The sequence below is a fragment of the Protopterus annectens genome, chromosome 12.part0, assembly GCF_019279795.1.
Source record: "Protopterus annectens isolate FY-2018-M chromosome 12.part0, PAN1.0, whole genome shotgun sequence".
In the NCBI taxonomy this organism is placed as follows: domain Eukaryota; kingdom Metazoa; phylum Chordata; order Ceratodontiformes; family Protopteridae; genus Protopterus; species Protopterus annectens.
In genome coordinates, this window is record NC_056746.1 from 771,782,765 (window position 1) to 771,805,304 (window position 22,540).

Sequence of the window (22,540 nt, forward strand, 5' to 3'; positions counted from 1 at the left end):
TCCCTTCAGACTTGCAGCAAAGTGTGATATTACATTTCTGTCTTGGAAGATTACCTTTTTGGTGGCTATTACCTTTGCCAAGAGGGTATCAGAATTGCAGGCTCTTAGCATAAAGCCTCCCTTTATCATTTTTCACAAGAATAGGGGTCTCTCTCAGGACCAATCCTTCATTCATTCCTAAAGTAGCTTCGGAAACTAACCTTAATCAGTCTATTCAACGTCCCATCTTTTTTCCCCAATTTTTCGAACAAAGGAGAGTATCAAATACATTGCCTGGAAGTACATAGGCAGTTACGTTTCTATTTGAAGAGGACTTAAGATTTTCAAAAGTCAGATCAACTTTTCATAGTCTTCTCTCAGACCAGAAAAGGCAGGGCCATTTCCAAAGCATCAGTTTCATGTTGGATAGCTTCTTGTATAGCTCTCATTTATGAAGACAATCAGAAGGATTTTCCCAAGCCTATTAAAGTTAATTCTGTTAGGACGGTGGCTATCTCTTCGGCATTCTGGGCTAGAACTTCTTTGAATGACATTTGTGCTGCTGCCACTTGGTCAAACCTCCATACCTTTGTAACACATTACAAGTTGGATTTGATATCTAGGGCTTCTACTTCATTTGGTTCTACTGTGCATGTCCTTCCTTAAGACCTCTCAGGGTTATGGACAGCTGGGGACTCTGACGCACCCCTTCAATCATTATTTGTTTGCTGTTGCTTTTAATTGTTTTTAATTGTTTTATTGAATTTATTATGTAAGGGTTGACGTTTTAGTTTGATGTTATGGTCTGATGAGGCGTCCTAGATGAGAAAGCACTTACCACTTTATATTGGATAAAAAGAAGTTTTACTTGCCTTTGACTGAGTTGGCTGGTTCATCTGTTTGTTTTTTCTGTTTCATAATTTGTTTGGTTGGACCTTCCACTAGCTTTACTGTTTTATCTTGGACATTCTCTGTATATTATAGGTTCTGTTCTCAGCTGGGGTGCCTTCTGTGTGTCTGCATGTTCTCACCATGTTTGCGTGGGTTTCCTGGGTGCTCCGGTTTTCTCCCACATTCCAAAGTCATGCAGTAAATGGATCGGACATTCTAAATTGACCATAGCTGTGAGTGTGCGTGCGAGTGTGAGGTGTGGAAGAACTACAGCAGCAGGGTTAGACAGTGTAAGTCTTGGCTCCAGATTGTCACTGTTGAAGTGACACCCTGACCCCATGTCCAAAAATGGGAAAAAGGGGTTGTGGATGGATGTTTCAGTGGTCACATTTACTTTGTGGACTACAAAACTCAGTGGGAATCTCTTGCTATGGATCTGAGTGTACCACATATGCATCCCACTCTGAGGAGATGTCACAAAAAAGCATAAAAGATCTTTTTGTGAACATTATTAGTGCACCTAGTTAACCACTGCACCTTTAAACCCCTGATTGATCTAATTGCTTTGTTTTGCTGTGTAAAGGGAGTGTTAAGTTCTCCTCATCTCTGCAATAAAAACAGTGTAAAACAGTTCCACAGCTTTCTGTCTTTTTTATATCAGCTGCTGTGTTCGTGTCATTAGCAGGATAATTGCCCATCTAAGATTGACAGCAGTACCTGACAAGGTAAACTACATTAACTGTGTCTATGATATATCAAATTCCTCTGCAAAGTATGTGAGAAATTAAACTTAAAAAAAGTAGGTGGGTTTTCCCTTCCTTTCATTCCAGTGCAAGGAAATAAAATATTTAAGAAGTACAAGCAGTTTTCTGGTACCTACACAATACTGGAAGCATATTATAGGGAGAAAAGAAACCTAGGATTGAATTAAACTGTAGGAAAGGGTGGAGTTTTCATTTAAACTGTAGTCAAGATACATGACAGATGTTTCTGTATGAGACTTGTTTTGTCTAACAGGTGGACAGTATTCTACTGAACTGGTGCTTTAATTTGAGCTGTTTTTTACTGTTGTGATTGTGAGCTAATTTATCACATTTGCACTGTTTTAAAGCAATTTACTGATTAACTGCATTTCATTACTGTTTAACTGTATTTTGTTGCTATTTACTGCAATTCGTTACTGTCCAATTGCATTTTACTACATTTATTTACTGTTTAACTGTATTTCATTGCTATTTACTGCAATTCATTACTGTTTAACTGTATTTTTTCATACTGTTCTGTTTTTATCTGTAAGTGGTTAATCTGTGCTTTTTTGTGAATTTCACTGTGATCTTACCCTTTAATTGAATAGCAAAGTCTGGATACAAGGTTTGCTGCATCCAGAGCTGTTTTTGTTTTTAGCCTTCTGTGTTTCTGGCAGCCATCTTGTGTTTGCCCCCGTGTTTCTGGCAGCCATCTTATGTTGGTAGAGGCCTAACTCCTCTACTAGTGAGAATAGCAGGGCTGCCTCGACTTTGTCTGGCACAAGGTGGTAAAACAGGGATTAGTAGGATTGGCTAGATTTTTGTGTTACTAGAAACTTCTATTTTTTGTTGTATTTAAACCCCACATTTGAGCTGGCATGGGCTTGTTTACATGTTACACACCACAGCTGCACTGTTTTTATCCCATTGCGAAGTATTCCAGCTGCAATTTTTCCCTTAGTAGCGCTTGTGTGATCACCTAGTAGTAGTCTTCTTAGACCTTCCACCATTTACCCCCTTAGCTCTCTCTGGCCTCTCTCCTTCAGATTCTGACAAGTATGTATGAACAGTTTCCTACAGTTTCTCCTGACAGTCTGGTTGATATGGACATCCTGAGACAGCGTAGCAACTGCCTCCTGTACATGAACAACCCTGTACTCTACCACCTAGGAACACAATTTGTGAGAGATGCATTTATATTAAGAACCTAGAGTCTATGTTCTCCCTCACAAGCCAGTATATCTGGCACTGAGAAGGTTGTCAACACAACGCCACACCTCAGACACCACCCACACCTACACAACACACACCAACATATATGGAGGTCCTCAACAAAAACATACCCAAACAAAACAGACCTCCGAGGTAAAAACACACGCAAACTCCACTGCTCACCACACCACACACCTGTGTCTCATAACCACTAAGGCCTAAATATAAACCCAAGATATTAGTCATAGGAGATTCCATTGTGAGACACATAGATGTGCCCCTCACCAGACTGGATAAGAGAAAGTCATGGTTAATTGTTTGTCAGGTGCCAGAATCAGCCATATATCCCATGCAGTCAAGTGTCTCAACAACAGGTACTGTTGTGACTTGTCATAGTCCTTGTTGACATGAATGATTTGAGACGTACCTCCCTGGACTATATGAAGACAGACATGATCAACCTTGCTCAATATCTGTCCTAGGCAGGTATGTTCCAAGCCTTAAGCAGCATTTTACTGTTACCTAGAATGATGCCTCGATACAAAAGGAAAATGGCTGAATTTAACAATTGGCTTGCCATTTCAAGGAGATCCAGTATCTGACAGCCTGGAAAGACATGATTGACAGACCACAATGCTTTGTAGAGATGGCATGCATCTGTCTCCCTTGGGCTTCAGGCTTCTGGCAAAGGCTCTTGCCCCCCATAGTGCCTTTTTAGGCAATGCCTTGAGGTCAAAACTACCAACATGAAAATTTCATCAAAATGCAAATTAAAGATCATGCTGTTAAATGCTAGATGTCTAAACATGAAACTGCACTCATTGTAAGCATTCTTAACCCTGGAAGATGCTGACATTTTGCAGTCACAGAAACTTGCTTCAAAGCCTGGGACCAGAGATTCCTTGATTTCATCAATGCAAATGCCTTGGATCAGCTAGTTGACACCCCCACAAGAGGTGATAATATCTTGGACTTCGTATTAAGCAACATGAGTAACCATTGCGGCATCCCTACAGTGTCATCCTCCCTGGTAAGATCTGACCACAAAGTAATCACTTTCAAAGCCCCCCCCCAATCTAGGGTCAAACAAAAAAAACTTCTCCAGAGCTGATTACAACCTCCTGAGGAAAGGCATAAACAGCTTCACAACCCCCTCCACAGGAAGTGGCACACATGTCCAAACCTACACCAAAGTACTATATGAGCATTTTTATAGCTGCATGGAATCAGGAATACCCAACAGGAGAAAATCCTCCTCCTCCTCAAGGAAGAGTAAACCTGTCTGGTGGACATCTGCAGTAAATAAACTATAATAAAAGGAAAGCATTGCTGCCCAGGACCAAGAAGGAACAGGTGCCTAATTGGAAGCAATCTCTCATTAGCCTGAACAAGCAAATAAGAGCACTGATGAAATCCTCCAAAGTAAACTTCGAGTACAGACTGGCCACATCTACTAAAGGCAGTCATAAGGCCTTCTTAACATATGTGTGCAGTCTCAAAGGAATCACTCAGATCTGCTCAGAATTTGCCCCCTCATCAGTAAATCAGTTAGAGAAATGTACAATAAACACTGGGACATTCTACTATCTGATAGAGAGATTGGTAAAATGGTAGGTCCAAAGCCTAGTTTGGCTTTTAAAAACAAACCCAACCTAAAAAGGTTGTTATGTAAACCCAAAAATGTGAATTTTGAACGAGTGGTTGTTAATAAAGATAGGAATATGATGCCCTGTGGCACGTGTAATCACTGTGGCTATATTAATGAAGAAATAATGTTTGTACATCCAGTTACTAATTACAGGTTTTATTTTCATACTAATACCAACTGTAATAGTAAAAATGTTGTTTACCTGGCAAGGTGCGTTACATGCCCTTCATTTTATGTTGGCAAGACCAACAGGGCATTGAAAGAACGCATTAGAGAACACAACTATCAGATTAGGATAGGTTCAGATGTGAATGCTTTAGCTAAACACCATCAGACAGCAGGATCACACCACACATTTAAATTTAGCGTCCTTCAATCTATATATACTAGTTTTAGAGGGGGCGATGTTATTAGTTTGACACTTGAATGTGAAGTCAGATGGATAATTAGGCTGAAAGCAGATGAACCACCAGGTTTGAACGACAAAGTTCAAATTAAACCTGTTTTGAAGAACAGAAGGATCTTCAGACCCAAATAATTAATTTTTATGTTATGTTTTTTAAGTTATATGTGTGTATACTTGCTTCTGCTAGTATATATATAAGTATTAATAGGTGCTTATACACTTCACTGAATATCCTCGTGACATTATAATAGTTAGATTTATATACTTATTTTAGTTAGGTGTATATATATATGTAATTTTAATGGTGCAATATTTATTCATGTATTTGATTAAATTTTATTCTTTCTAGATATTTAATATTTAACTAATTAATTTGAAATGTTGTTTAACCAATCATTGTAAAGGGAGGTGTATTTAAAATGTATCACATGAGTGCTATTTGTAAAGTCTGAAGAAGCCTATTGGCGAAAGCGCTCACTTTTTGTCGTTCTGGAATAAAGCTGTGTGTTTTTACATATCCGAGCTGTTGGTTATATTTTCCGATAGAGGTGGAGTGTCAGCGTATTGGAATTTTTAACATTTTATGCAGTTGGAGTCTCTTTAGCCTCATTGCCAGGGAGAATGTGCTTATGGTGATTGATTTTACTTGTTTTTGCTTCGACACGTTATTCCTGGGCTCCGTTTGTGTGCTGTGCTGCCTTTTGTTGTGTTGCATTTAGCATTTTACTGTTACCTAGAATGATGCCTCAATACAAAAGGAAAATGGCTGAATTTAACAATTGGCTTGCCATTTCAAGGAGATCCAGTATCTGACAGCCTGGAAAGACATGATTGACAGACCACAATGCTTTGCAGAGATGGCATGCATCTGTCTCCCTTGGGCTTCAGGCTTCTGGCAAAGGCTCTTGCCCCCCATAGTGCCTTTTTAGGCAATGCCTTGAGGTCAAAACTACCAACATGAAAATTTAATCAAAATGCAAATTAAAGATCATGCTGTTAAATGCTAGGTGTCTAAACATGAAACTGCACTCATTGTAAGCATTCTTAACCCTGGAAGATGCTGACATTTTGCAGTCACAGAAACTTGCTTCAAAGCCTGGGACCAGAGATTCCTTGATTTCATCAATGCAAATGCCTTGGATCAGCTAGTTGACACCCCCACAAGAGGTGATAATATCTTGGACTTCGTATTAAGCAACATGAGTAACCATTGCGGCATCCCTACAGTGTCATCCTCCCTGGTAAGATCTGACCACAAAGTAATCACTTTCAAAGCCCCCCCCCAATCTAGGGTCAAACAAAAAAAACTTCTCCAGAGCTGATTACAACCTCCTGAGGAAAGGCATAAACAGCTTCACAACCCCCTCCACAGGAAGTGGCACACATGTCCAAACCTACACCAAAGTACTATATGAGCATTTTTATAGCTGCATGGAATCAGGAATACCCAACAGGAGAAAATCCTCCTCCTCCTCCTCAAGGAAGAGTAAACCTGTCTGGTGGACATCTGCAGTAAATAAACTATAATAAAAGGAAAGCATTGCTGTCCAGGACCAAGAAGGAACAGGTGCCTAATTGGAAGCAATCTCTCATTAGCCTGAACAAGCAAATAAGAGCACTGATGAAATCCTCCAAAGTAAACTTCGAGTACAGACTGGCCACATCTACTAAAGGCAGTCATAAGGCCTTCTTAACATATGTGTGCAGTCTCAAAGGAATCACTCAGATCTGCTCAGAATTTGCCCCCTCATCAGTAAATCAGGACATCCCCAGCATCTGCCCCCCCTCCCCTTCTCTCTAGTGAGCAAGTCATCACTGCCCTCTCAAAGGCAAAAAAATACAGCCTCCATAGGACCCAGTAACATCCCAGGCTGCATCCTACATGAACTCAGGCAGGAACGTGCAGCACGATTAGGCACACTATTCAACCAAATCCTGAGTACCAGCTTCATCCCAGCCAAGTGGAGGACGGCCAGTGTTACCCCTTTGCACAAAGGTGGAGTGTCCACCGATTCAGGAAATTATAGACCCATCAGCCTAACTAGCCTGATCTGCAAGACACTGGAACAGATTGTCATGGACCTCATTAACAAGGATATTGACAACCTCCAAACACTCGATTCCTTACAGTTTGGCTTCGTCAAAGGGAGGTCATGCCTGTTAAATTTGGTCGACGACTTTGATACAGTCATCAAAGCCATGGATGAGGGGAAGATGGTGCACACCGCCTACCTTGACCTGGCCAAGGCCTTCGATACTATTCCCCACTCGGGTATAATAGATAAACTCTCTCAACTAGGCATCAATCCATATGTTACCAGATGGGTAGCAAACTGGCTCACTGATAGAACCCACCTAGTCAAATTAGGGGAAGCCACCTTAAGCAGTAGACCTGTAATGAACTGCTTTCCCCAGAGATCGGTCTTGGGGCCTTTGTTGTTTGGGATATACATTTTCTGAGGTGCAGGCCAAAATCAGTAGGCTATGGCTGACCAAGTTGCAGATGACTGCAAGCTGGGTGCTGTCATCAATTCCCCTAGTGATGTGGACATCCTCCAAAAGAGTCTCACCAAGCAAATGACTGGTGCCAGAAAAATGGCCTCAAACTGAATGCCAAAAAATGCATCATCATCCTGTTTGGGGAGAGTGACATCCCCACAAATTGTCACATTAATAACAAAGTCCTAAGCATGCAATCAGTTGTGAGGGATTTGGGCAGCCAGGTTGATAGCAACCTGACTTTTGCCCACCATATTGCCTCTGTTGTACGGAAAGATTTCTACATGGCCTACCTTATTAGGAAGGGTATCTCATGCAGGGACAAGGAAGTCCCTGTATTCTTCATAAGACTCCTTCTTGAGTACAATGCCCCTTTCAGCATCTACATCACAAAGCACATTCAGCAGCTGGAGAGACCACAGAGGTTCCTCACCTGGAGAATCCAGGGCCGCAAACATCTACCCTACACAGATAGGCTAAAAGCCCTGTTCCTCTACTTAGTCTCATACAGACTTCTCAGAGGTGACCTCTGTCTGTCATACAAATCAATCTCAGACCCCGCCTTGATGGAACTGCTGCATATCTGCAAGTCCAGCTCCACTGGAGTAACCTGTATGCATGACCTCAACCTGGTCTGTGGCATCAGTAGGACTTGCTGGCGGTACATATTTGTGTCTCAGAGAATCCCCCTTTTGTGGAATAGACTCCCTCTCCACATCAAGAAGAGTACCTCATTAACCCTTTTTAAGCACAACCTGGATAACTGGATGGGGAATAGAAAATATACCCCTGGGATTCCACCTGTGTCCCTGCTGGACAGGAGCATCCGGTGCTGACTTGTCGAAACACAGGCTAAATTCTTAACTTGGCTTATAAGGGCCTCAGGGCCAATAGTTTAGTAACTTGCTATGATCCTGTGATCCTGTGTCATAGTTCATAAATAATTGCATTGTATTTGCTTTCACGTCTAGATGTGTTATGTCTGGATGACTTTAAAAGACTCATAAGCAGTTTTGGCTAGATCTAGTTAGTAAATACTAGGCTCATTTGGACTTTAAACTGAGGGCAAAACTGTTGTTTGTGTATTTCTTAACTGTTTTTATATAAATTAAATGTGGTGATATTTCTTTTAGTTTCTAGGCTAGAGGAGCGTGAAGCAGAATTGAAGAAGGATTATAATGCACTCCATCAAAGACATACAGAGGTACTACATTTCATCTTCTGTTAAATTTGTGAAACATTCTGACTCTGGTGTCTGCTTATATTTTCAACTTGCTTGTAACAGTGCATTTGCCATGAGTGCCTTTTGGTTTAGTCTGATGCTTGTTTTTAGGGAAAGTGAATTAAATTTGTGTATTTTATGAATGATGTGTTCAGCTATTTAACCTATACAAAACAGAGTTTGTGTTTGTTTCATAGTCATTTTCATTGACATTATGTAAAAAGTATTGTTTGAAGTAATTACGTAGAGTTCATAGTACGTAGAAGGTACTGCTAAGGTTTCCAGCCAAAACAACATCAAAGTAAGTTAAGCATATACAAAGTGTAGTATATTCACAATGTGATATACTTGCAGAGTAATTTATTCATTGAAAAGCCTAGGTCATGGTTGCAAAAGGCATTGGGACTAGTCCCCTAACCTGGTTAACAGATAAATAAAGTAAAATAAAAGACACATTGCCTACATGCACCCTGTAAAGTACAGAAAATAAATTGCCTACATGCACCCTGTAAAGTGCAGAAAAACAAACTATTTTACTTTTTGCTTGTCTTTCTTTGGCCTGATATTTAAGGGGTATATATTTTTATCATTACTTAATAATCAGACTGTGAGCATGAGTTGAACATGTGACTAGTAACCCAATAGGAGACCATAGATATGACTTTTTTATTGGGATAGTGTATTTAGTCATTGTGATACCATGTTTCACTGGATTTATTACCCTTATTGTTCCTTCATTCTAGTAACAGAAGTCTGTGTGTCCAGTTCTTCTATTTTCTGTTCTCCTGGTGCTGCTATTGATCAGGAAGGCGTAAATGATTTATACATGTTTTTTTTTTTTTGTGGATAAGCATGTGGCATACTGTTATTTGAGAAAGCATTCTACTGTGTTATGCTCGCATTCTGCTATGTGATGTTCACACATGTGTCAGACTCATCCTTATGCTTACTTAAAAATGAGACGTATTAGTTAATCTAGGAGCATGCCATAGTTGCAAGGAATCAGTCTTATTATTCACTACTGAGCCTGCTTGATTTCTCTGTAGGATTTGATATAGTCAGTGATGGGGTCCTCTTGCATCATTTGCAGATTTCCTATAACCTCAGAGGTGTAGTTGTAGACAGGTGTATCTTTTGCATGTCTGGTCAGTCACAGAGGGCATGTATTTATTTAGAACAAGATATAAATGAATTGCAGAAGATCAAGAAAATTGCATTAAGAAATTAACAAAATTTACAGAAAACAATCTTCTAAACTGAATAAAACAGTTATACTAGCAGCAAAGATACAACATATTCATAGTACAGAGAATAGAAGAATGTCATGATAATATTAGGCAAAACGAAGCTGTTCAAATTTTAAACAGTTATAAGCATCAAAAAATTCCAGAGAATTCAGGTGTTACATAGGATAAACAACAGGACAATGTGCGGATAGAAAGACAATAAGAGGAATACTTATAAATATAGGGGAGAAAATAATTGGAGAGAAGAGGGAAAATTGAAGAAGAGGGAGGAAAAATATGTAGGAAGGGCAGTAGAAAGTAGAAAAAGAAAAAAAGATACTAGAAGGAATGTGGAAGAAGGGAGAGAAGAGGGGAAGGTAGTTAAGGAGTTTGGAGAGAGCAGGAGGAAGAACTAAGTAGATAAAAGTTTGCAGGATTGAGTAAGAACAGATTAAGGTTTGGTTGGCAGAATTAGGTTATGGCAGGGGAGGCAGTAGAACAATTACATGTCTAATTACAGAGGAGATGATTGTACAGTGCAGTTGTGAAGTTGGAAGGGCTTTGTTCTGTCCGGATAAATGTAGGTAGGTTATTCCGTATCCTGGGAATAGGCTGGTAATTTGGGTTTATAAACTTGAAGGAGATATTGATGTTCAGAACGCAAAGACCTAATGAGGTTATAGGGGGTAAGTAGGGAGCTAAGGGCAGGGCAGTTTTGTGGTTTGTAAATAAATTTATACGCGGTTGTGAGCTGAAGGAGGAGGAGTAGGTAGTGGGGGGGAATTCAAGCCATTGTAACTTTTTTAGGGCAATACAGTGATGAGTAGAATTGGGAGTGAGGCATTGTGGGTAGAGAGGAGCTCAACAGTTTGTAGGCTTTCATCACCTAAAAACAGTGGCTAAATCGGATCAGAGGATTGGATCCGAGCCCATACATTGATTGGGGTTGGGAGGGTGGCCTAATGGTTAAGGTGTTTGCCTTACAAACACAAGGTGCAGGGTTTGAGTCTCACAAGCGATAATTGGCTAAGCTTAAAATGGCTCGCAAGGGCAGTTAGCTTAGTACTAATCTATGAACCTATGACTATTTGTAGCGAATTTGGCAGTTTTGTTAGAGCAAGTTTCTAGTTTTGTTCTGAAGAAGGGCTGCAGGTTAGTTAGTAAAGATGCACCATAAATTAGAGAGGGTAATAAGTAAGATAGTGCTAATACTTGTTTAGTTGGTGAAGAGAGGAACTTGTTGTGTCTGTAGAGTAATCCAAGTTTTTTTGTGTGTCTTATATCATTTTGGATGCCTAGAGCGAATTTAAGGTTTTCATTGATTATAACCTCTAACAGTTTGGTATGGGTTACTAGCTCAATTTTGGTGGAGTTAAGAGAGAAAATATTGAGGTAAGCATTATTGATAGGGATATTTCTCTTGGGAGTAAAACTCATTAGTTTAGTTTTTTGGCATTGAAAGAAAGGTGATTTTTGTGAAGAAGCCAAGTTTCCACAGTGGGAAATGCTGCATGGGTAGTTTGCTGTTATATATTTATGTTGGGAGCAGAACAGACTGTAGTGGAGTTGTCTGCATACTGGACTAAGGAGCTATGTGGGATAGCTTGTTAATAAAAATGTTAAACAGGAGAGGGCCTAAAATAGAGCCTTGTGGTATACCTGCAGGATTGTGAAGGTAGGGGCAAATAGACTTCTGCCATTTAACACCATGCTGTCTGTTGGAGAGATAGCTTTTGAACCAGTTAAGTGTTTGGAGGTATAGTCCTATACTAGAGAGCTGGGAGAAGAGGATAGAGTGACAGATGGTGTTGAATGCTTTTGATAGGTCCAAGAAAAGGGCTGATGTAATATGCCCAGAGTATCAAGCTTTGTTATCTGTGTCTAAAAAGGAAATTAGTGCAGATGGTCCTAAATGTCATTTCTTCTTTGTCATAATGGTTTCACCTGCAAGGTTTTATTTTGGATCCTGTTTTGTTGTGTGTGTATGCTTCCATTATGATACATTACTTGCAGGAGAGTTTTGCAATATCATGGTATAATGTTGGTCTGCAACACAATCTCTCCTACCCTCAGGACCCTGTGTCTGGCATAAATTTACTTGTTGCGTTAATCGGCAAAGGCTCAATACCATCAAGATGGTTACCATGGCTATTCACACCACTCTGGAATTTGTGAGCTTCAGACTTGTGTCTCAGCTTTGTCTGAGGTGGTGATAGACTGGTGTTGATGTTAGAAGTGCATAATCTAGAGTATATTATTATTAAAGGATTGACACTCAAGGACAAAGTATCAGCAGTCACTAATTCTTTTCTTTCTACTATATTGCTTTTATTTTAGCATACCTCTCACGCCTCATATTTTTGGTCTGTTTCTTATAAAAATTGTATTTTTTGGCAGGTCACTGCAAATCATTGAGTACTGAATTCAGAAAATAATGAGAGACTTTCAAGATTCAGACTTCATACCCTTCAAGAAAATTCATGCTCATGCAACACCTATTATTCTATCAACTTTCTAAGTTTGTAAGAACGGTATTTAAAAATTGTCCCTATTTTTGGGACTTTGTCCCCCCATTATTTATAGCTTTGTCCAGAGTTCTTGCTCTCAGTGATCATGCACATTTTGGTATCCACCATCTTGGACTATGGTAACTCCCTTTACTTGAGATTACTGGACTCAGAACTTGTTTGACTGACCTGGTACAGAACTCTGCAGTCTGGGTGCTTTGTTTTTTTCCTCTTTATTACCATGTTGTACGAGTCCTCTGTACTCTGCACTGCTTGCCAGATTAGTCGTGTATCATAATTGTAATAGAAACACATTTATAAAAAATATAATCTACACATTTATAGCAATCTCTGGGTAACTTTTATTAAAAAAACTGTGGTGCTTTATTGTTACACTCTTCCAAGAGGATTAAATGTAGCACACCATAATGCATTCCTGTATACAAAACTAAAATCAGACAACCAGTGGAAAAAAGTGCAATAAATATAATTTTTTGACATATTTGTGCATTGAGCCCTTGGTGGATACAAAGTATCATATTGCAAAAAGAGCATTGCTTCTTATCTTTAATGCATCTTTCAAATCCTTCTCCAATCTGCTAGTTTCAGTACTACATAATCACTTTTCTGAAAAGCTGAAAATGTAAAGACACCAGGCTTATTTGTTCATACCTTTTATATAGATTCCTTTTAAGTCTGAATCAGCAAAGCTTCAACCAGATAAAATAAACCAGTTAAAGCTTCAGTGCGACAAAAATAGGAAGGAAAGCATTTGCACAGGGACTTGTGGTCAGCTTCAACCCCACACCCCTCGCACCCACCTTACACACATTAACTTGTACGTATTAATTCCATAGAAAAGAAAAAAGCTGTTCCATAACTTTAAAGGTGGTGTTTAAGGTACCTGTTATAGTTGTTCTGTTATTTATCTTTTAGTTGTAGGTTCCCTGATCAAATACTCGGACCTCAGTGGTATGTTCTAGGCATAGACTTTCAAAAAACAACTGGATTTGACATTGCCTTAAAGACTAGGCAGTGGTCACTTTTAATAACTTATAAGAAACAGAATATACTGTCGGTTTCCAAAGCCATTCTGTTTAGTTCATATTTTCCAAAATCCCATGGTCTTTCTTTCAGGTGGCTTATTGAAATGTAGAGTGATCTCCATAGAGTAACTAGGCATGTCCTTTAGAATTAGATGGCCTACAGACATGATTTTCTATCTTTGGTAAATACATACTATTAAATTTTAAATTGTCTGTTATCATCCCTAGATCTTTAACTGTAGTTTTATTTTTAAATGGTTTGACCATTTATTTTGTTATCATAATTTATGATATTCATCACAGTCAGTGTTGCCGTACTAAGACTTGGGACTTCCTGCATGCAGAAACCCATGGCAGGCCTGAATATCAGAGATTTTCACCATTTCCCAGCCAACAGACATCCTTTGCCATCCAACATAAGTATGTCAGCAGTATAAAGGAATGTTACTCAGCGCTGTCTTCAGTTCTTACTTGCCATGTAGTCTTTTGCACAAGACGGCATTATGAGATGTCCATCAGTCCTTAGTATTTTGTACATTGTTAATTTAGACTTGTTTGTGTTGCTATGGTACTTTTTGAATATAAGTAGTATCTCTTTATTCTGTTGTATATCTTATTCATTTTTGATTCCATTAAATGAGAATGTTTTTAATTTACTTGAATATTTGTATCTTAGCTGCATGCATTCATGAATGCAGGAATTAATCAAAAATTCTGTACTGTTACAGCTATTTACAGTCTTGCAGATCAAATCTTTGCAAATATGGATAAATGCCTTGCATCCAGTACAAGACTTAAACCATGCTTTTGCTAATAAATAAGCTGACTTCAAGCATTTTTTTTAATTTTCTGTGATAGTTTTAGAGTTGTTTCATTCAACACTTACTAGGTAAAAACAGGTTTTGAAATAAATGAAAATTTTTGTCTTAACCATGGAACTATCAACTGGTCCCTCGGTTGCACATTCAGCCATAAAGAGAAAAAGCTAACTAAGCAGCCTTTGCCATCACATCAGGCTGGTAATTTGCCATAGCTGCAGCTGGGTGACTGTGCTGTGGCCAAGGCTGGTTCCTAAGATCACTCATCTATTTCTCTGTTTTCCTGTGTTGTTATCCACAGCCACCATGGACCAAGGACTGGACACATCCTCTGTGCCTGTTAGGGGTTCTGTTAGTGGGCAATGGAGAGCCATATTGGTTCTGTTTGTCCTAATTTTCCTAAACGTTTTGATTCTCCTGTGTTGGTTTCTCTGGACAGGAGTAATTTGTTGGGCTTGGCTCATGGTATTGTGCAGGCTGTTGACCCTTCTTGTACAGTGGTTTCTGGTAAAAGAAAACTTGATTCCTCTTTCCTGAAAGATGTTCAAGGTTTGGAATCTACTATGGGAAAGTGAACGAACAGATGCAGTCCTTTCTCCTCAAGTTTCTGATTCAGATTCTGAGGAGAGTATGGTTTCTTAATCTCATTGTGAGTGATTCATTTACTCTGAGACTTTTTCCAGGATGAGCCAGGTTTTTCAATGGGAGAATACAGAGGTTTCTCAGTCCCTTAGAAAATACCCACACCTCCAGGTTAGTGGCACAGCACGATGCTTCAGAGATCATCCACGTGCAACTAACAATGGGCAAAACTGCAATTCAAATTGTAGCTTGCTACAGATCACCCAGCATGTCCCAGGACCCCCATTCCGCATTTCTGGAAACACTGGAAAACAAAGGTCCTACCAAACACCCTAATATTGGGTGATTTCAATTACCCAAACATTAACTGGGAGAACTACTCAAGTACTAACTCCCTTGCCCAACATTTCCTAGAATTTATAAACTTAAACGCTCTGGTTCAACTGGTCAACACTCCCACCAGAGGTAACAGTACAGAATTTTTGATTAATTCCTGCATTCATGAATGCATGCAGCTAAGACACAAATATTCAAGTAAATTAAAAACATTCTCATCACCAACATGGGCGACCGGTGTTCCACACCAGAGATCAACCCCTCGCTGGTTAGATCTGACCATAAACATAGTTAGATGTGGCTGCTGCTGTACCGGACATTACATGTACCCTGTTACACTCCTCTGCCTAAAGGCTAACTGAGCCCTGCAGCAGCAGCCACATCTAACTATGTCAATGGGTGTTGCGGTGGGTATGAAGGCCCTCATGGTATTCCCAACTACAGGTGTACTAACACAGACACTGATATCCACAGTAATGCACATGTACACATTTGTCAGTACTGGGGTGCATTGCTGCAGGTGGTCATAGGTGTGTACCTGGCTATTGTCCATGGTGAGATGGGAAGTGTAGGGGATGGGTGCACAGTGGTATCATATATATATATATATATATATATATATATATATATATATATATATATATATCCATATATGTATGTAGATATGTGTATGTCTATATATATCTGTATAAATATATGGATTTATACATATACATACACATATATATATATATATTATATATATATATATATATATATATATATATATATATATATACACACACATATATGTTTACCATATGTCAAGAACATGGAGAGGAGTCCTACCTCAGCAACAATAGTCTCAACCTTTTACTGCAAGGGGATGTCATGTATGTATTGCAGGTATATATCTAGACTGTTGCTGCTGTAACAGGGGTTGTCTTAACACACGTGTGTGGGAGGTCACATATGCTATTGACAGGTACGCCATCAGTTACTGACAGACATCCTAAGGACATCATAGTACAGTACCACTGATAGCACAGTAATGATCCTGTGGACTACAGCAGAGATATGACCAATATATGTGAACAGTCTGGCACTCTCTGCTCAGTCCAGAGGTATACACAGATCCACTTCGTGCAAGACATGTGGACCAAGCCGGACAATGTGGATGTTAACAGTCATGTACATGGGTATATCACGTAAATACTGGACTACATATGCCCACGCAGTTTATGTATTCACACATGCCTATCGGTCCTGACACATAACTAGTGGTGCAGAGGTCACATGGCCACATACTACCCAGTAGTTAGTGACATACAGCTGTACAAAATCCCACTGCTTTGTCAGAAATACACAACAGTTATGGTGGCCTGCCAGCAGTACATCTTGCAAATATCCGTAGATAACATCACACTGTAATTACACTAAGCTGCTAGGCATCCAACAAAGCACTGTGCGAACTACAGACAGACTGCCACAACACTGGCCTACATTTTGTATGGGGGAATACACACGTACCTGAAATATAGCAGGCTCTACAGTCATGTCACAGCACAGAGTAACAGACACCTGTGAAAGTGCATACCCACAACCAATGTGAACACAGCTACATATGGAACGCAAGCTTAATATGACACTATATGGATTGCCTGATAAACACCATCATATGTGCCACTCACACACTACCCTACATAAACTTTGTCATGACACAGGGTGGTCCAGTGCCTGTCTGTGGTATGGGACATGTGTGTGTTTGGCCCTACAAACATGTAAGCCAATAGGGTACCATACCCCCTCAAAAAGCAAATACACAAGGAAAAAATAGGTATACCAACCAGAAGGAGAGGTAGAGCCAAGAGAAGTCAGGGGGCTGGTGGGAGGGTAACCAGGACTGCAACAGTGAATACACTCGAACATCTACATTTATGGTAAATGTGCACAACTGCACTATGTTCTTCGTGTTTCACTGTTGCAGTCATCACATTTTGGTTGATTACCAAAGCCAAATTTGAGGTAAATTTGGCCTCCCAGACCAAGGACAACCACAAGACATACTGTAGCTTTATCTGTAACCTGAAAGACAATACACAAATGTGTGCAGAGCTCATTGTTAATGCAGCCACATATACAGAGCCAGAAGATACAAAAAAACTATTGGCAGACAAATTCAGGTCTAATTTTGGCCCTCTCTCCTCCTAAAAAATATAAAATATAACTGCACTGCTATCACTAGGAACAGCTCTTCAATGTCTGCTGTAAGGCCAAGAACAATGCATTCATGGGCCCAGGCATGAAACATGATGTATCAGGCTCTCTAGATTGCTATTTAAAATGTAGCCACCAAAAAGGCTTCATGCCTAATGAATGCTGAGTAGCAATAGTCATCTCTCTGTTCAAAGGTGGGCCATCTAAAGACCCTGTAAACTATATCCCCAGAATCTCACTAGTCTCATATGCAACTCCATAGAAAAAATTATCATGGAAATGATCAATAATGACACAGGAAACCTCCAGACACTAGACCTAACGCAGGTGGGTTTCGTCTAGTGCAGCTCTTGCTTACACAACCTGGTGGACTTTGAGAAAGTCACCAAAACAATGGATGAGGGCAAAATGTTTCGCACTGCCTACCTTGACCTGGCCAAGGCATTTGACACAGTACTCCACTCAAGCATTGGTTGACAAACTCAAGATGTTAGGTGTAAACCTTTATGTTATCTAGTGGATACCCAGCTGGATCACAAGAAGACCATTTTGAAGCACCTACATGCATGTGTGTAAATGTGTATTTTACATATAATATACACATGTACGTGCACACACACACACACACACACACACACACTTGCATATATGCAATATATATATATATATATATATATATATATATATATATATATATATATATATATATATATATATATATGGGAATCCTTATCTATATCCATCAGAGCAATACCCTCCCTCCAGTCCTTTAAAACTTTTCAGAAGTACTTAGCCAAAATCTGTCTCGGTTTTTGCCCAACCTCAGGATAATGATATTCCTACATATGAACAACTTCCTAATCATACCTTACACTTCCTGAGTCACCCTTTTCACTCACTCCCTACTTTGTCTAGATAAAAATGGACAACTACCCAGTTAGACTTTCCCGGTAGTCAGACGTCAGTAAACAGATATCATATTTGGCCTTGTCCTTACAAATGTTTCCCCTGTCTACACCCCACTAATATAATATAATGTAATATAATATAATATAATATAATGTAATATAATATACAACTTGTGATTGCAACAGCTGCACAACAGAAAACAAAAAAATATATACCCAGATAATGAAATCTGTGGACATAACTGACCACCCACACTACAAGAAAAATCATCAGACTGAAAAAATATGAAAGCAATATTACTAGTCATTAACTACTTCATACTGTTCAACTATCCATTATTTTGCCTCACATTATCAACCTTCTCCTTATAAAAATGTTTTGATTTTCTGGTAACTCACCTAAGATTACACACTGTAATGTCAAGCATTACAGTTTCATACTTAGTCTTTAGGAAACCCATGTTCTCCTACTAACTTGAGTTAGGGTAATATTTAAAAATTATACCTGATTTTGGACCTGTAAAGACTCTGGTGGTCATTAGTCAAGTATAAACCTATGAACCTACTAGTTATGCACCAAACATGGCACAACTATGCACTGAATGCATCATTCAAACTTATTTCTTCTTACAAAACATACTCCTAATTCAAGACTTGACATAAATAATGAAAGACAATTTAAATGATCTCCTCCATAAAAACATACAACTAACCTGTAGCATCCTTCACCAGGCTTGTAAGCATGTACCAGAATGTTTGACTGGAGCCATCCATGTTCTTGTGTGAAGTGCACCATAGATGTCCTTCAAGAATGCAACTGCAGTCATAACATGTGGGTTGTCCTGCCTCAGGCAGCCCTCGGTCAGCCGGATTCCAAAGTCTGGGTCCGACGTCGGCTGATGTCGCATTTCTCTCCGACGTCAGAGCGGCTGGAGTATATAAGCATCAGCCGATGCCATTTTCTTCAGTCTTTCTTGCCGCGCGGTGCTCAAGGCAGAAGCAGTTCGCAAGTGCCGGTCGGTCAGCTCCTGTATTCTACGATACCGAAGTCATCAAAAAAAAAAAGCTAAGTACCCCGTTGGGGACCTTTTCTTGCCTCAGCCGATGTCAGAAATTACTGAAAAAGTTAACAATTGTCTTTTTTGTGGTAAACAAATACCTCATAAGGATTTCCATTCTTACTGCCTCCCTTGCCTGGGCCCAGACCACGACGTTTCGGCCTGTGTAGCCTGTGCTCGCTTCAACAAGCGCACTCTCAGGCGCCGGGCGGAGTTCGCTGAAGACTTTTTCGGCGATAAATTTGCTTACACCATGCCGTCGGATCTTCCGACATCGCAAACTCCCAAAAAGCGAAAAGACCGGGACCGACATCCTCGGCCCGTGTCTACCACCGACTCCACGCCAAAACTTATCGCGAGTGCTCCGGTTCCCTCTGAGATGGTCTCTCCACCGCTCCGAACCGAAGACACCGCATTACCGACGACTCCGATTCCAGACATTACTCCGACGCCAGTTATAGATTTTCCTCCGGATACCGAAACCGAGGAAATGCCCGAGACCATTGCTGTAGACAAGGTCACTCCTGCATGTGGAGCTGCCAGGCCTCCTATGGCCATGTCTATTAAGGCCTACACTAGGGCTAAGGCAGCCAGCAAAACAAAGCATATTACTTCTAAATCCTTACCTCAGCCGACTCCGGAGACACAAATTATGTCCATGGCTGCTGATTTAATTTCCATGATTAGAGGTTCACAGACCCATCCTGAGAGAGCATCCCAGCCTCCTCCTGATAAAGGCCCGGGTTGAACCCTCTGACCCTACTCCTTCAGATGAAGACTCTGAGGGCTCTGTCCACTCTGATAGCCAGGAAGAGCTCTTCCAGACCTATGAGGACTCGGATGCAGAAGATTCCATACCTTCGGCCTCCCCTCCTGAGGATATTTCTTTTGGGGAAGTTCTGCACACCATGAGGGAACATTTCAAGTGGCAGGGCCAGGAATATTCTGATTCCAGGAAACGCCTTAGGACTTTCCTTAAGAAGCCTCAGCACAGGCCCTTAGCTATTCCTCCTGTACTTGATGTTCTGGATGATTTGTATTCTGATTCTAGTGCTACCCCTGATTATCTCCCTCCTGCCCCAGCCAAGCCAGACAGGTATTACAGGGTCCCAGAAACTCATTCCCATTTTTTCAGGGCCCATACTGTTGATTTGGAAACTATTTCACAGGGGCCTAAAGGAGTTTCAGCCTCCACCTCAAAAAATCCTTTGCCCTCCAACAGGGAAGCAAGGTCATTAGAGAGATGGGGTAAAAAGGTTTACACATCCACTACCTTATCTATGAGAGCTTTAAATTGCCTTTTTCATGTGTTCCAATATCAGGATTATCTCTTAGAAGATTTACAAAAAACATTAGCTTCTCCTGATCCTTTAGACAGGAAGACTTTGCAGGAAGCTGTACATAACACTCAGCAAGTAAGCAATCACTTCCTGCAGTGTGGATATGATGCACTGGAAGCTTCATGTAGGGCAGCTATGACAGGGGCAGTGATGCGTGACATGCTTGGTTAAAAGATCAACCTCTACCAGATCATGTAAAAGCAAAACTTCTGGATGCACCTTTGGAAAGAACAAGCTTTTGGTGCAAATGCTAAGGATGTGTTAAAGACCATCGAAGAAAAGAAAAATCAGTTCAAACTGTAAAGGATTTCCTCCAGGTTCAACCCCCCAGATTCAGTAGGAATTGGCCTTCAAAAAAACTGGTCCTTTCCTAATCCAGAAAAGTTTCAAAGGGGTAAGAACAGACGTGGCGGAGGAACAGGCCAATACAGAGGCCCTTACAGGGGACGTCAATGGCAACCAGGAAACCAAAGAGGTGACGCAGGGGTTTCTCCTGCCCAACAACCACAATCTCAATGACTTTCCTCTACTACCGCCTACCAGGGAACAACTAGAAGCTCCCTTGGGCGGGAAATTATCTCTGTTTGCAGAAAACTGGCACAGACTGACAAAGGGCAAATGGATTTTGGACATTATAGACCGAGGGTACAGGTTTCATTTTCATACCTTACCAAGAAAACAAGGCATGCCAAATCTACCACAACATCAAAGGGCAGAGGCTATCAAGCAAATCTCTGCTAAATCAAATGAAAGCAATAGAAAGAGTTCCACAACAAGAACAAGAACAGGGGTTTTACTCAAGACTGTTCCTTGTTCCAAGAAAAGAAACTCAATGGAGACCAATACTGGACTTGTCCGCATTAAACACCTTTCTCATTGTACCAAAGTTCAAAATGCTGACTCTACAGCAACTCCTTCCCATGCTGGGCAAGGAGTCGTGGCTGATTACTCTGGACCTCAAGGAGGCATACCTGCATGTCCCTATCAGACACAGCTGCAGAAGATACCTCAGATTTCTTGCAGGGCCAGAGCATTATCAATTCTCAGCATTGCCATTTGGCTTATCTACTGCGCCCAGAGTGTTTACAAAATGCCTGGCTTCAGTAATTGCTCATTGCAGGCTCCAGGGTATACAAATTTACCCGTACCTGGACGACTGCCTCATACAAGCGGACGACAAATTGATGTTGACAAAAAATCTGGAATATGTCATACGATTACTTCAAGCTCTGGGATACACAGTCAACTTCCAAAAGTCAAGACTGCAGCCATCCCAGCAAATAATCTTCTTAGGAGCCAAACTAGACACAGCCTCTCAAATGGCTTACCTGACAGAAGACAAGCAAGAGAAGTTAACTCAATACTTCAAAGGTTTAGCAAAACTCACCCAGATGACTGCAAGGAGATTCCTACAGGCCCTGGGTTACATGGCATCCTGCATTCTACTGGTTCCATTAGCAAAACTACACAAGAGAAAGCTTCAATGGTACCTAAAAAGTGTTTGGTCTCAGCACAGCAACAACTTGGAGACAATCATACCACTCATTCCATGCTTACAAAAGGAATTCCTATGGTGGGCCTCGGTGAGCCAGGAAAACACAGGTATGTCATTCAAAAAACCACAGATAACACAGACCATGACTACAGACGCCTCAGACCTCGGATGGGGGGCGCACATGGAAGGCAGGTGTATACAAGGACAATGGTCTCCAAAGGAAACACATCTGCTTATAAATCAAAAGGAAATGCTGGCAGTAATGCATGCTATCGAGGCTTTTCAAAACCAACTCCAGCAAGGTCACTTAATGATACGGACAGACAACACCACTGTGATGTGGTACATAAACAAGCAGGGGGGCACCCACTCTTACCCCCTTTGCAGACTGACAATGCAGCTTTGGGAGAAATCACTGAGTCTAA

At 40.5% G+C, this 22,540-nt stretch overlaps 1 protein-coding gene across 1 annotated transcript in view; it reads left to right on the forward strand.

Annotated features, from left to right (window-relative positions):
- The window catches only part of MAPK8IP3 (mitogen-activated protein kinase 8 interacting protein 3), a 3,746,918-nt gene that overhangs the window by 565,005 nt on the left and 3,159,373 nt on the right, over positions 1–22,540 (forward strand). The window contains exon 3 of the mRNA XM_044088957.1: positions 8,515–8,585. Within this exon, the coding sequence (XP_043944892.1) occupies positions 8,515–8,585 (71 nt within the window). The remainder of the gene's footprint in view (positions 1–8,514; positions 8,586–22,540) is intronic.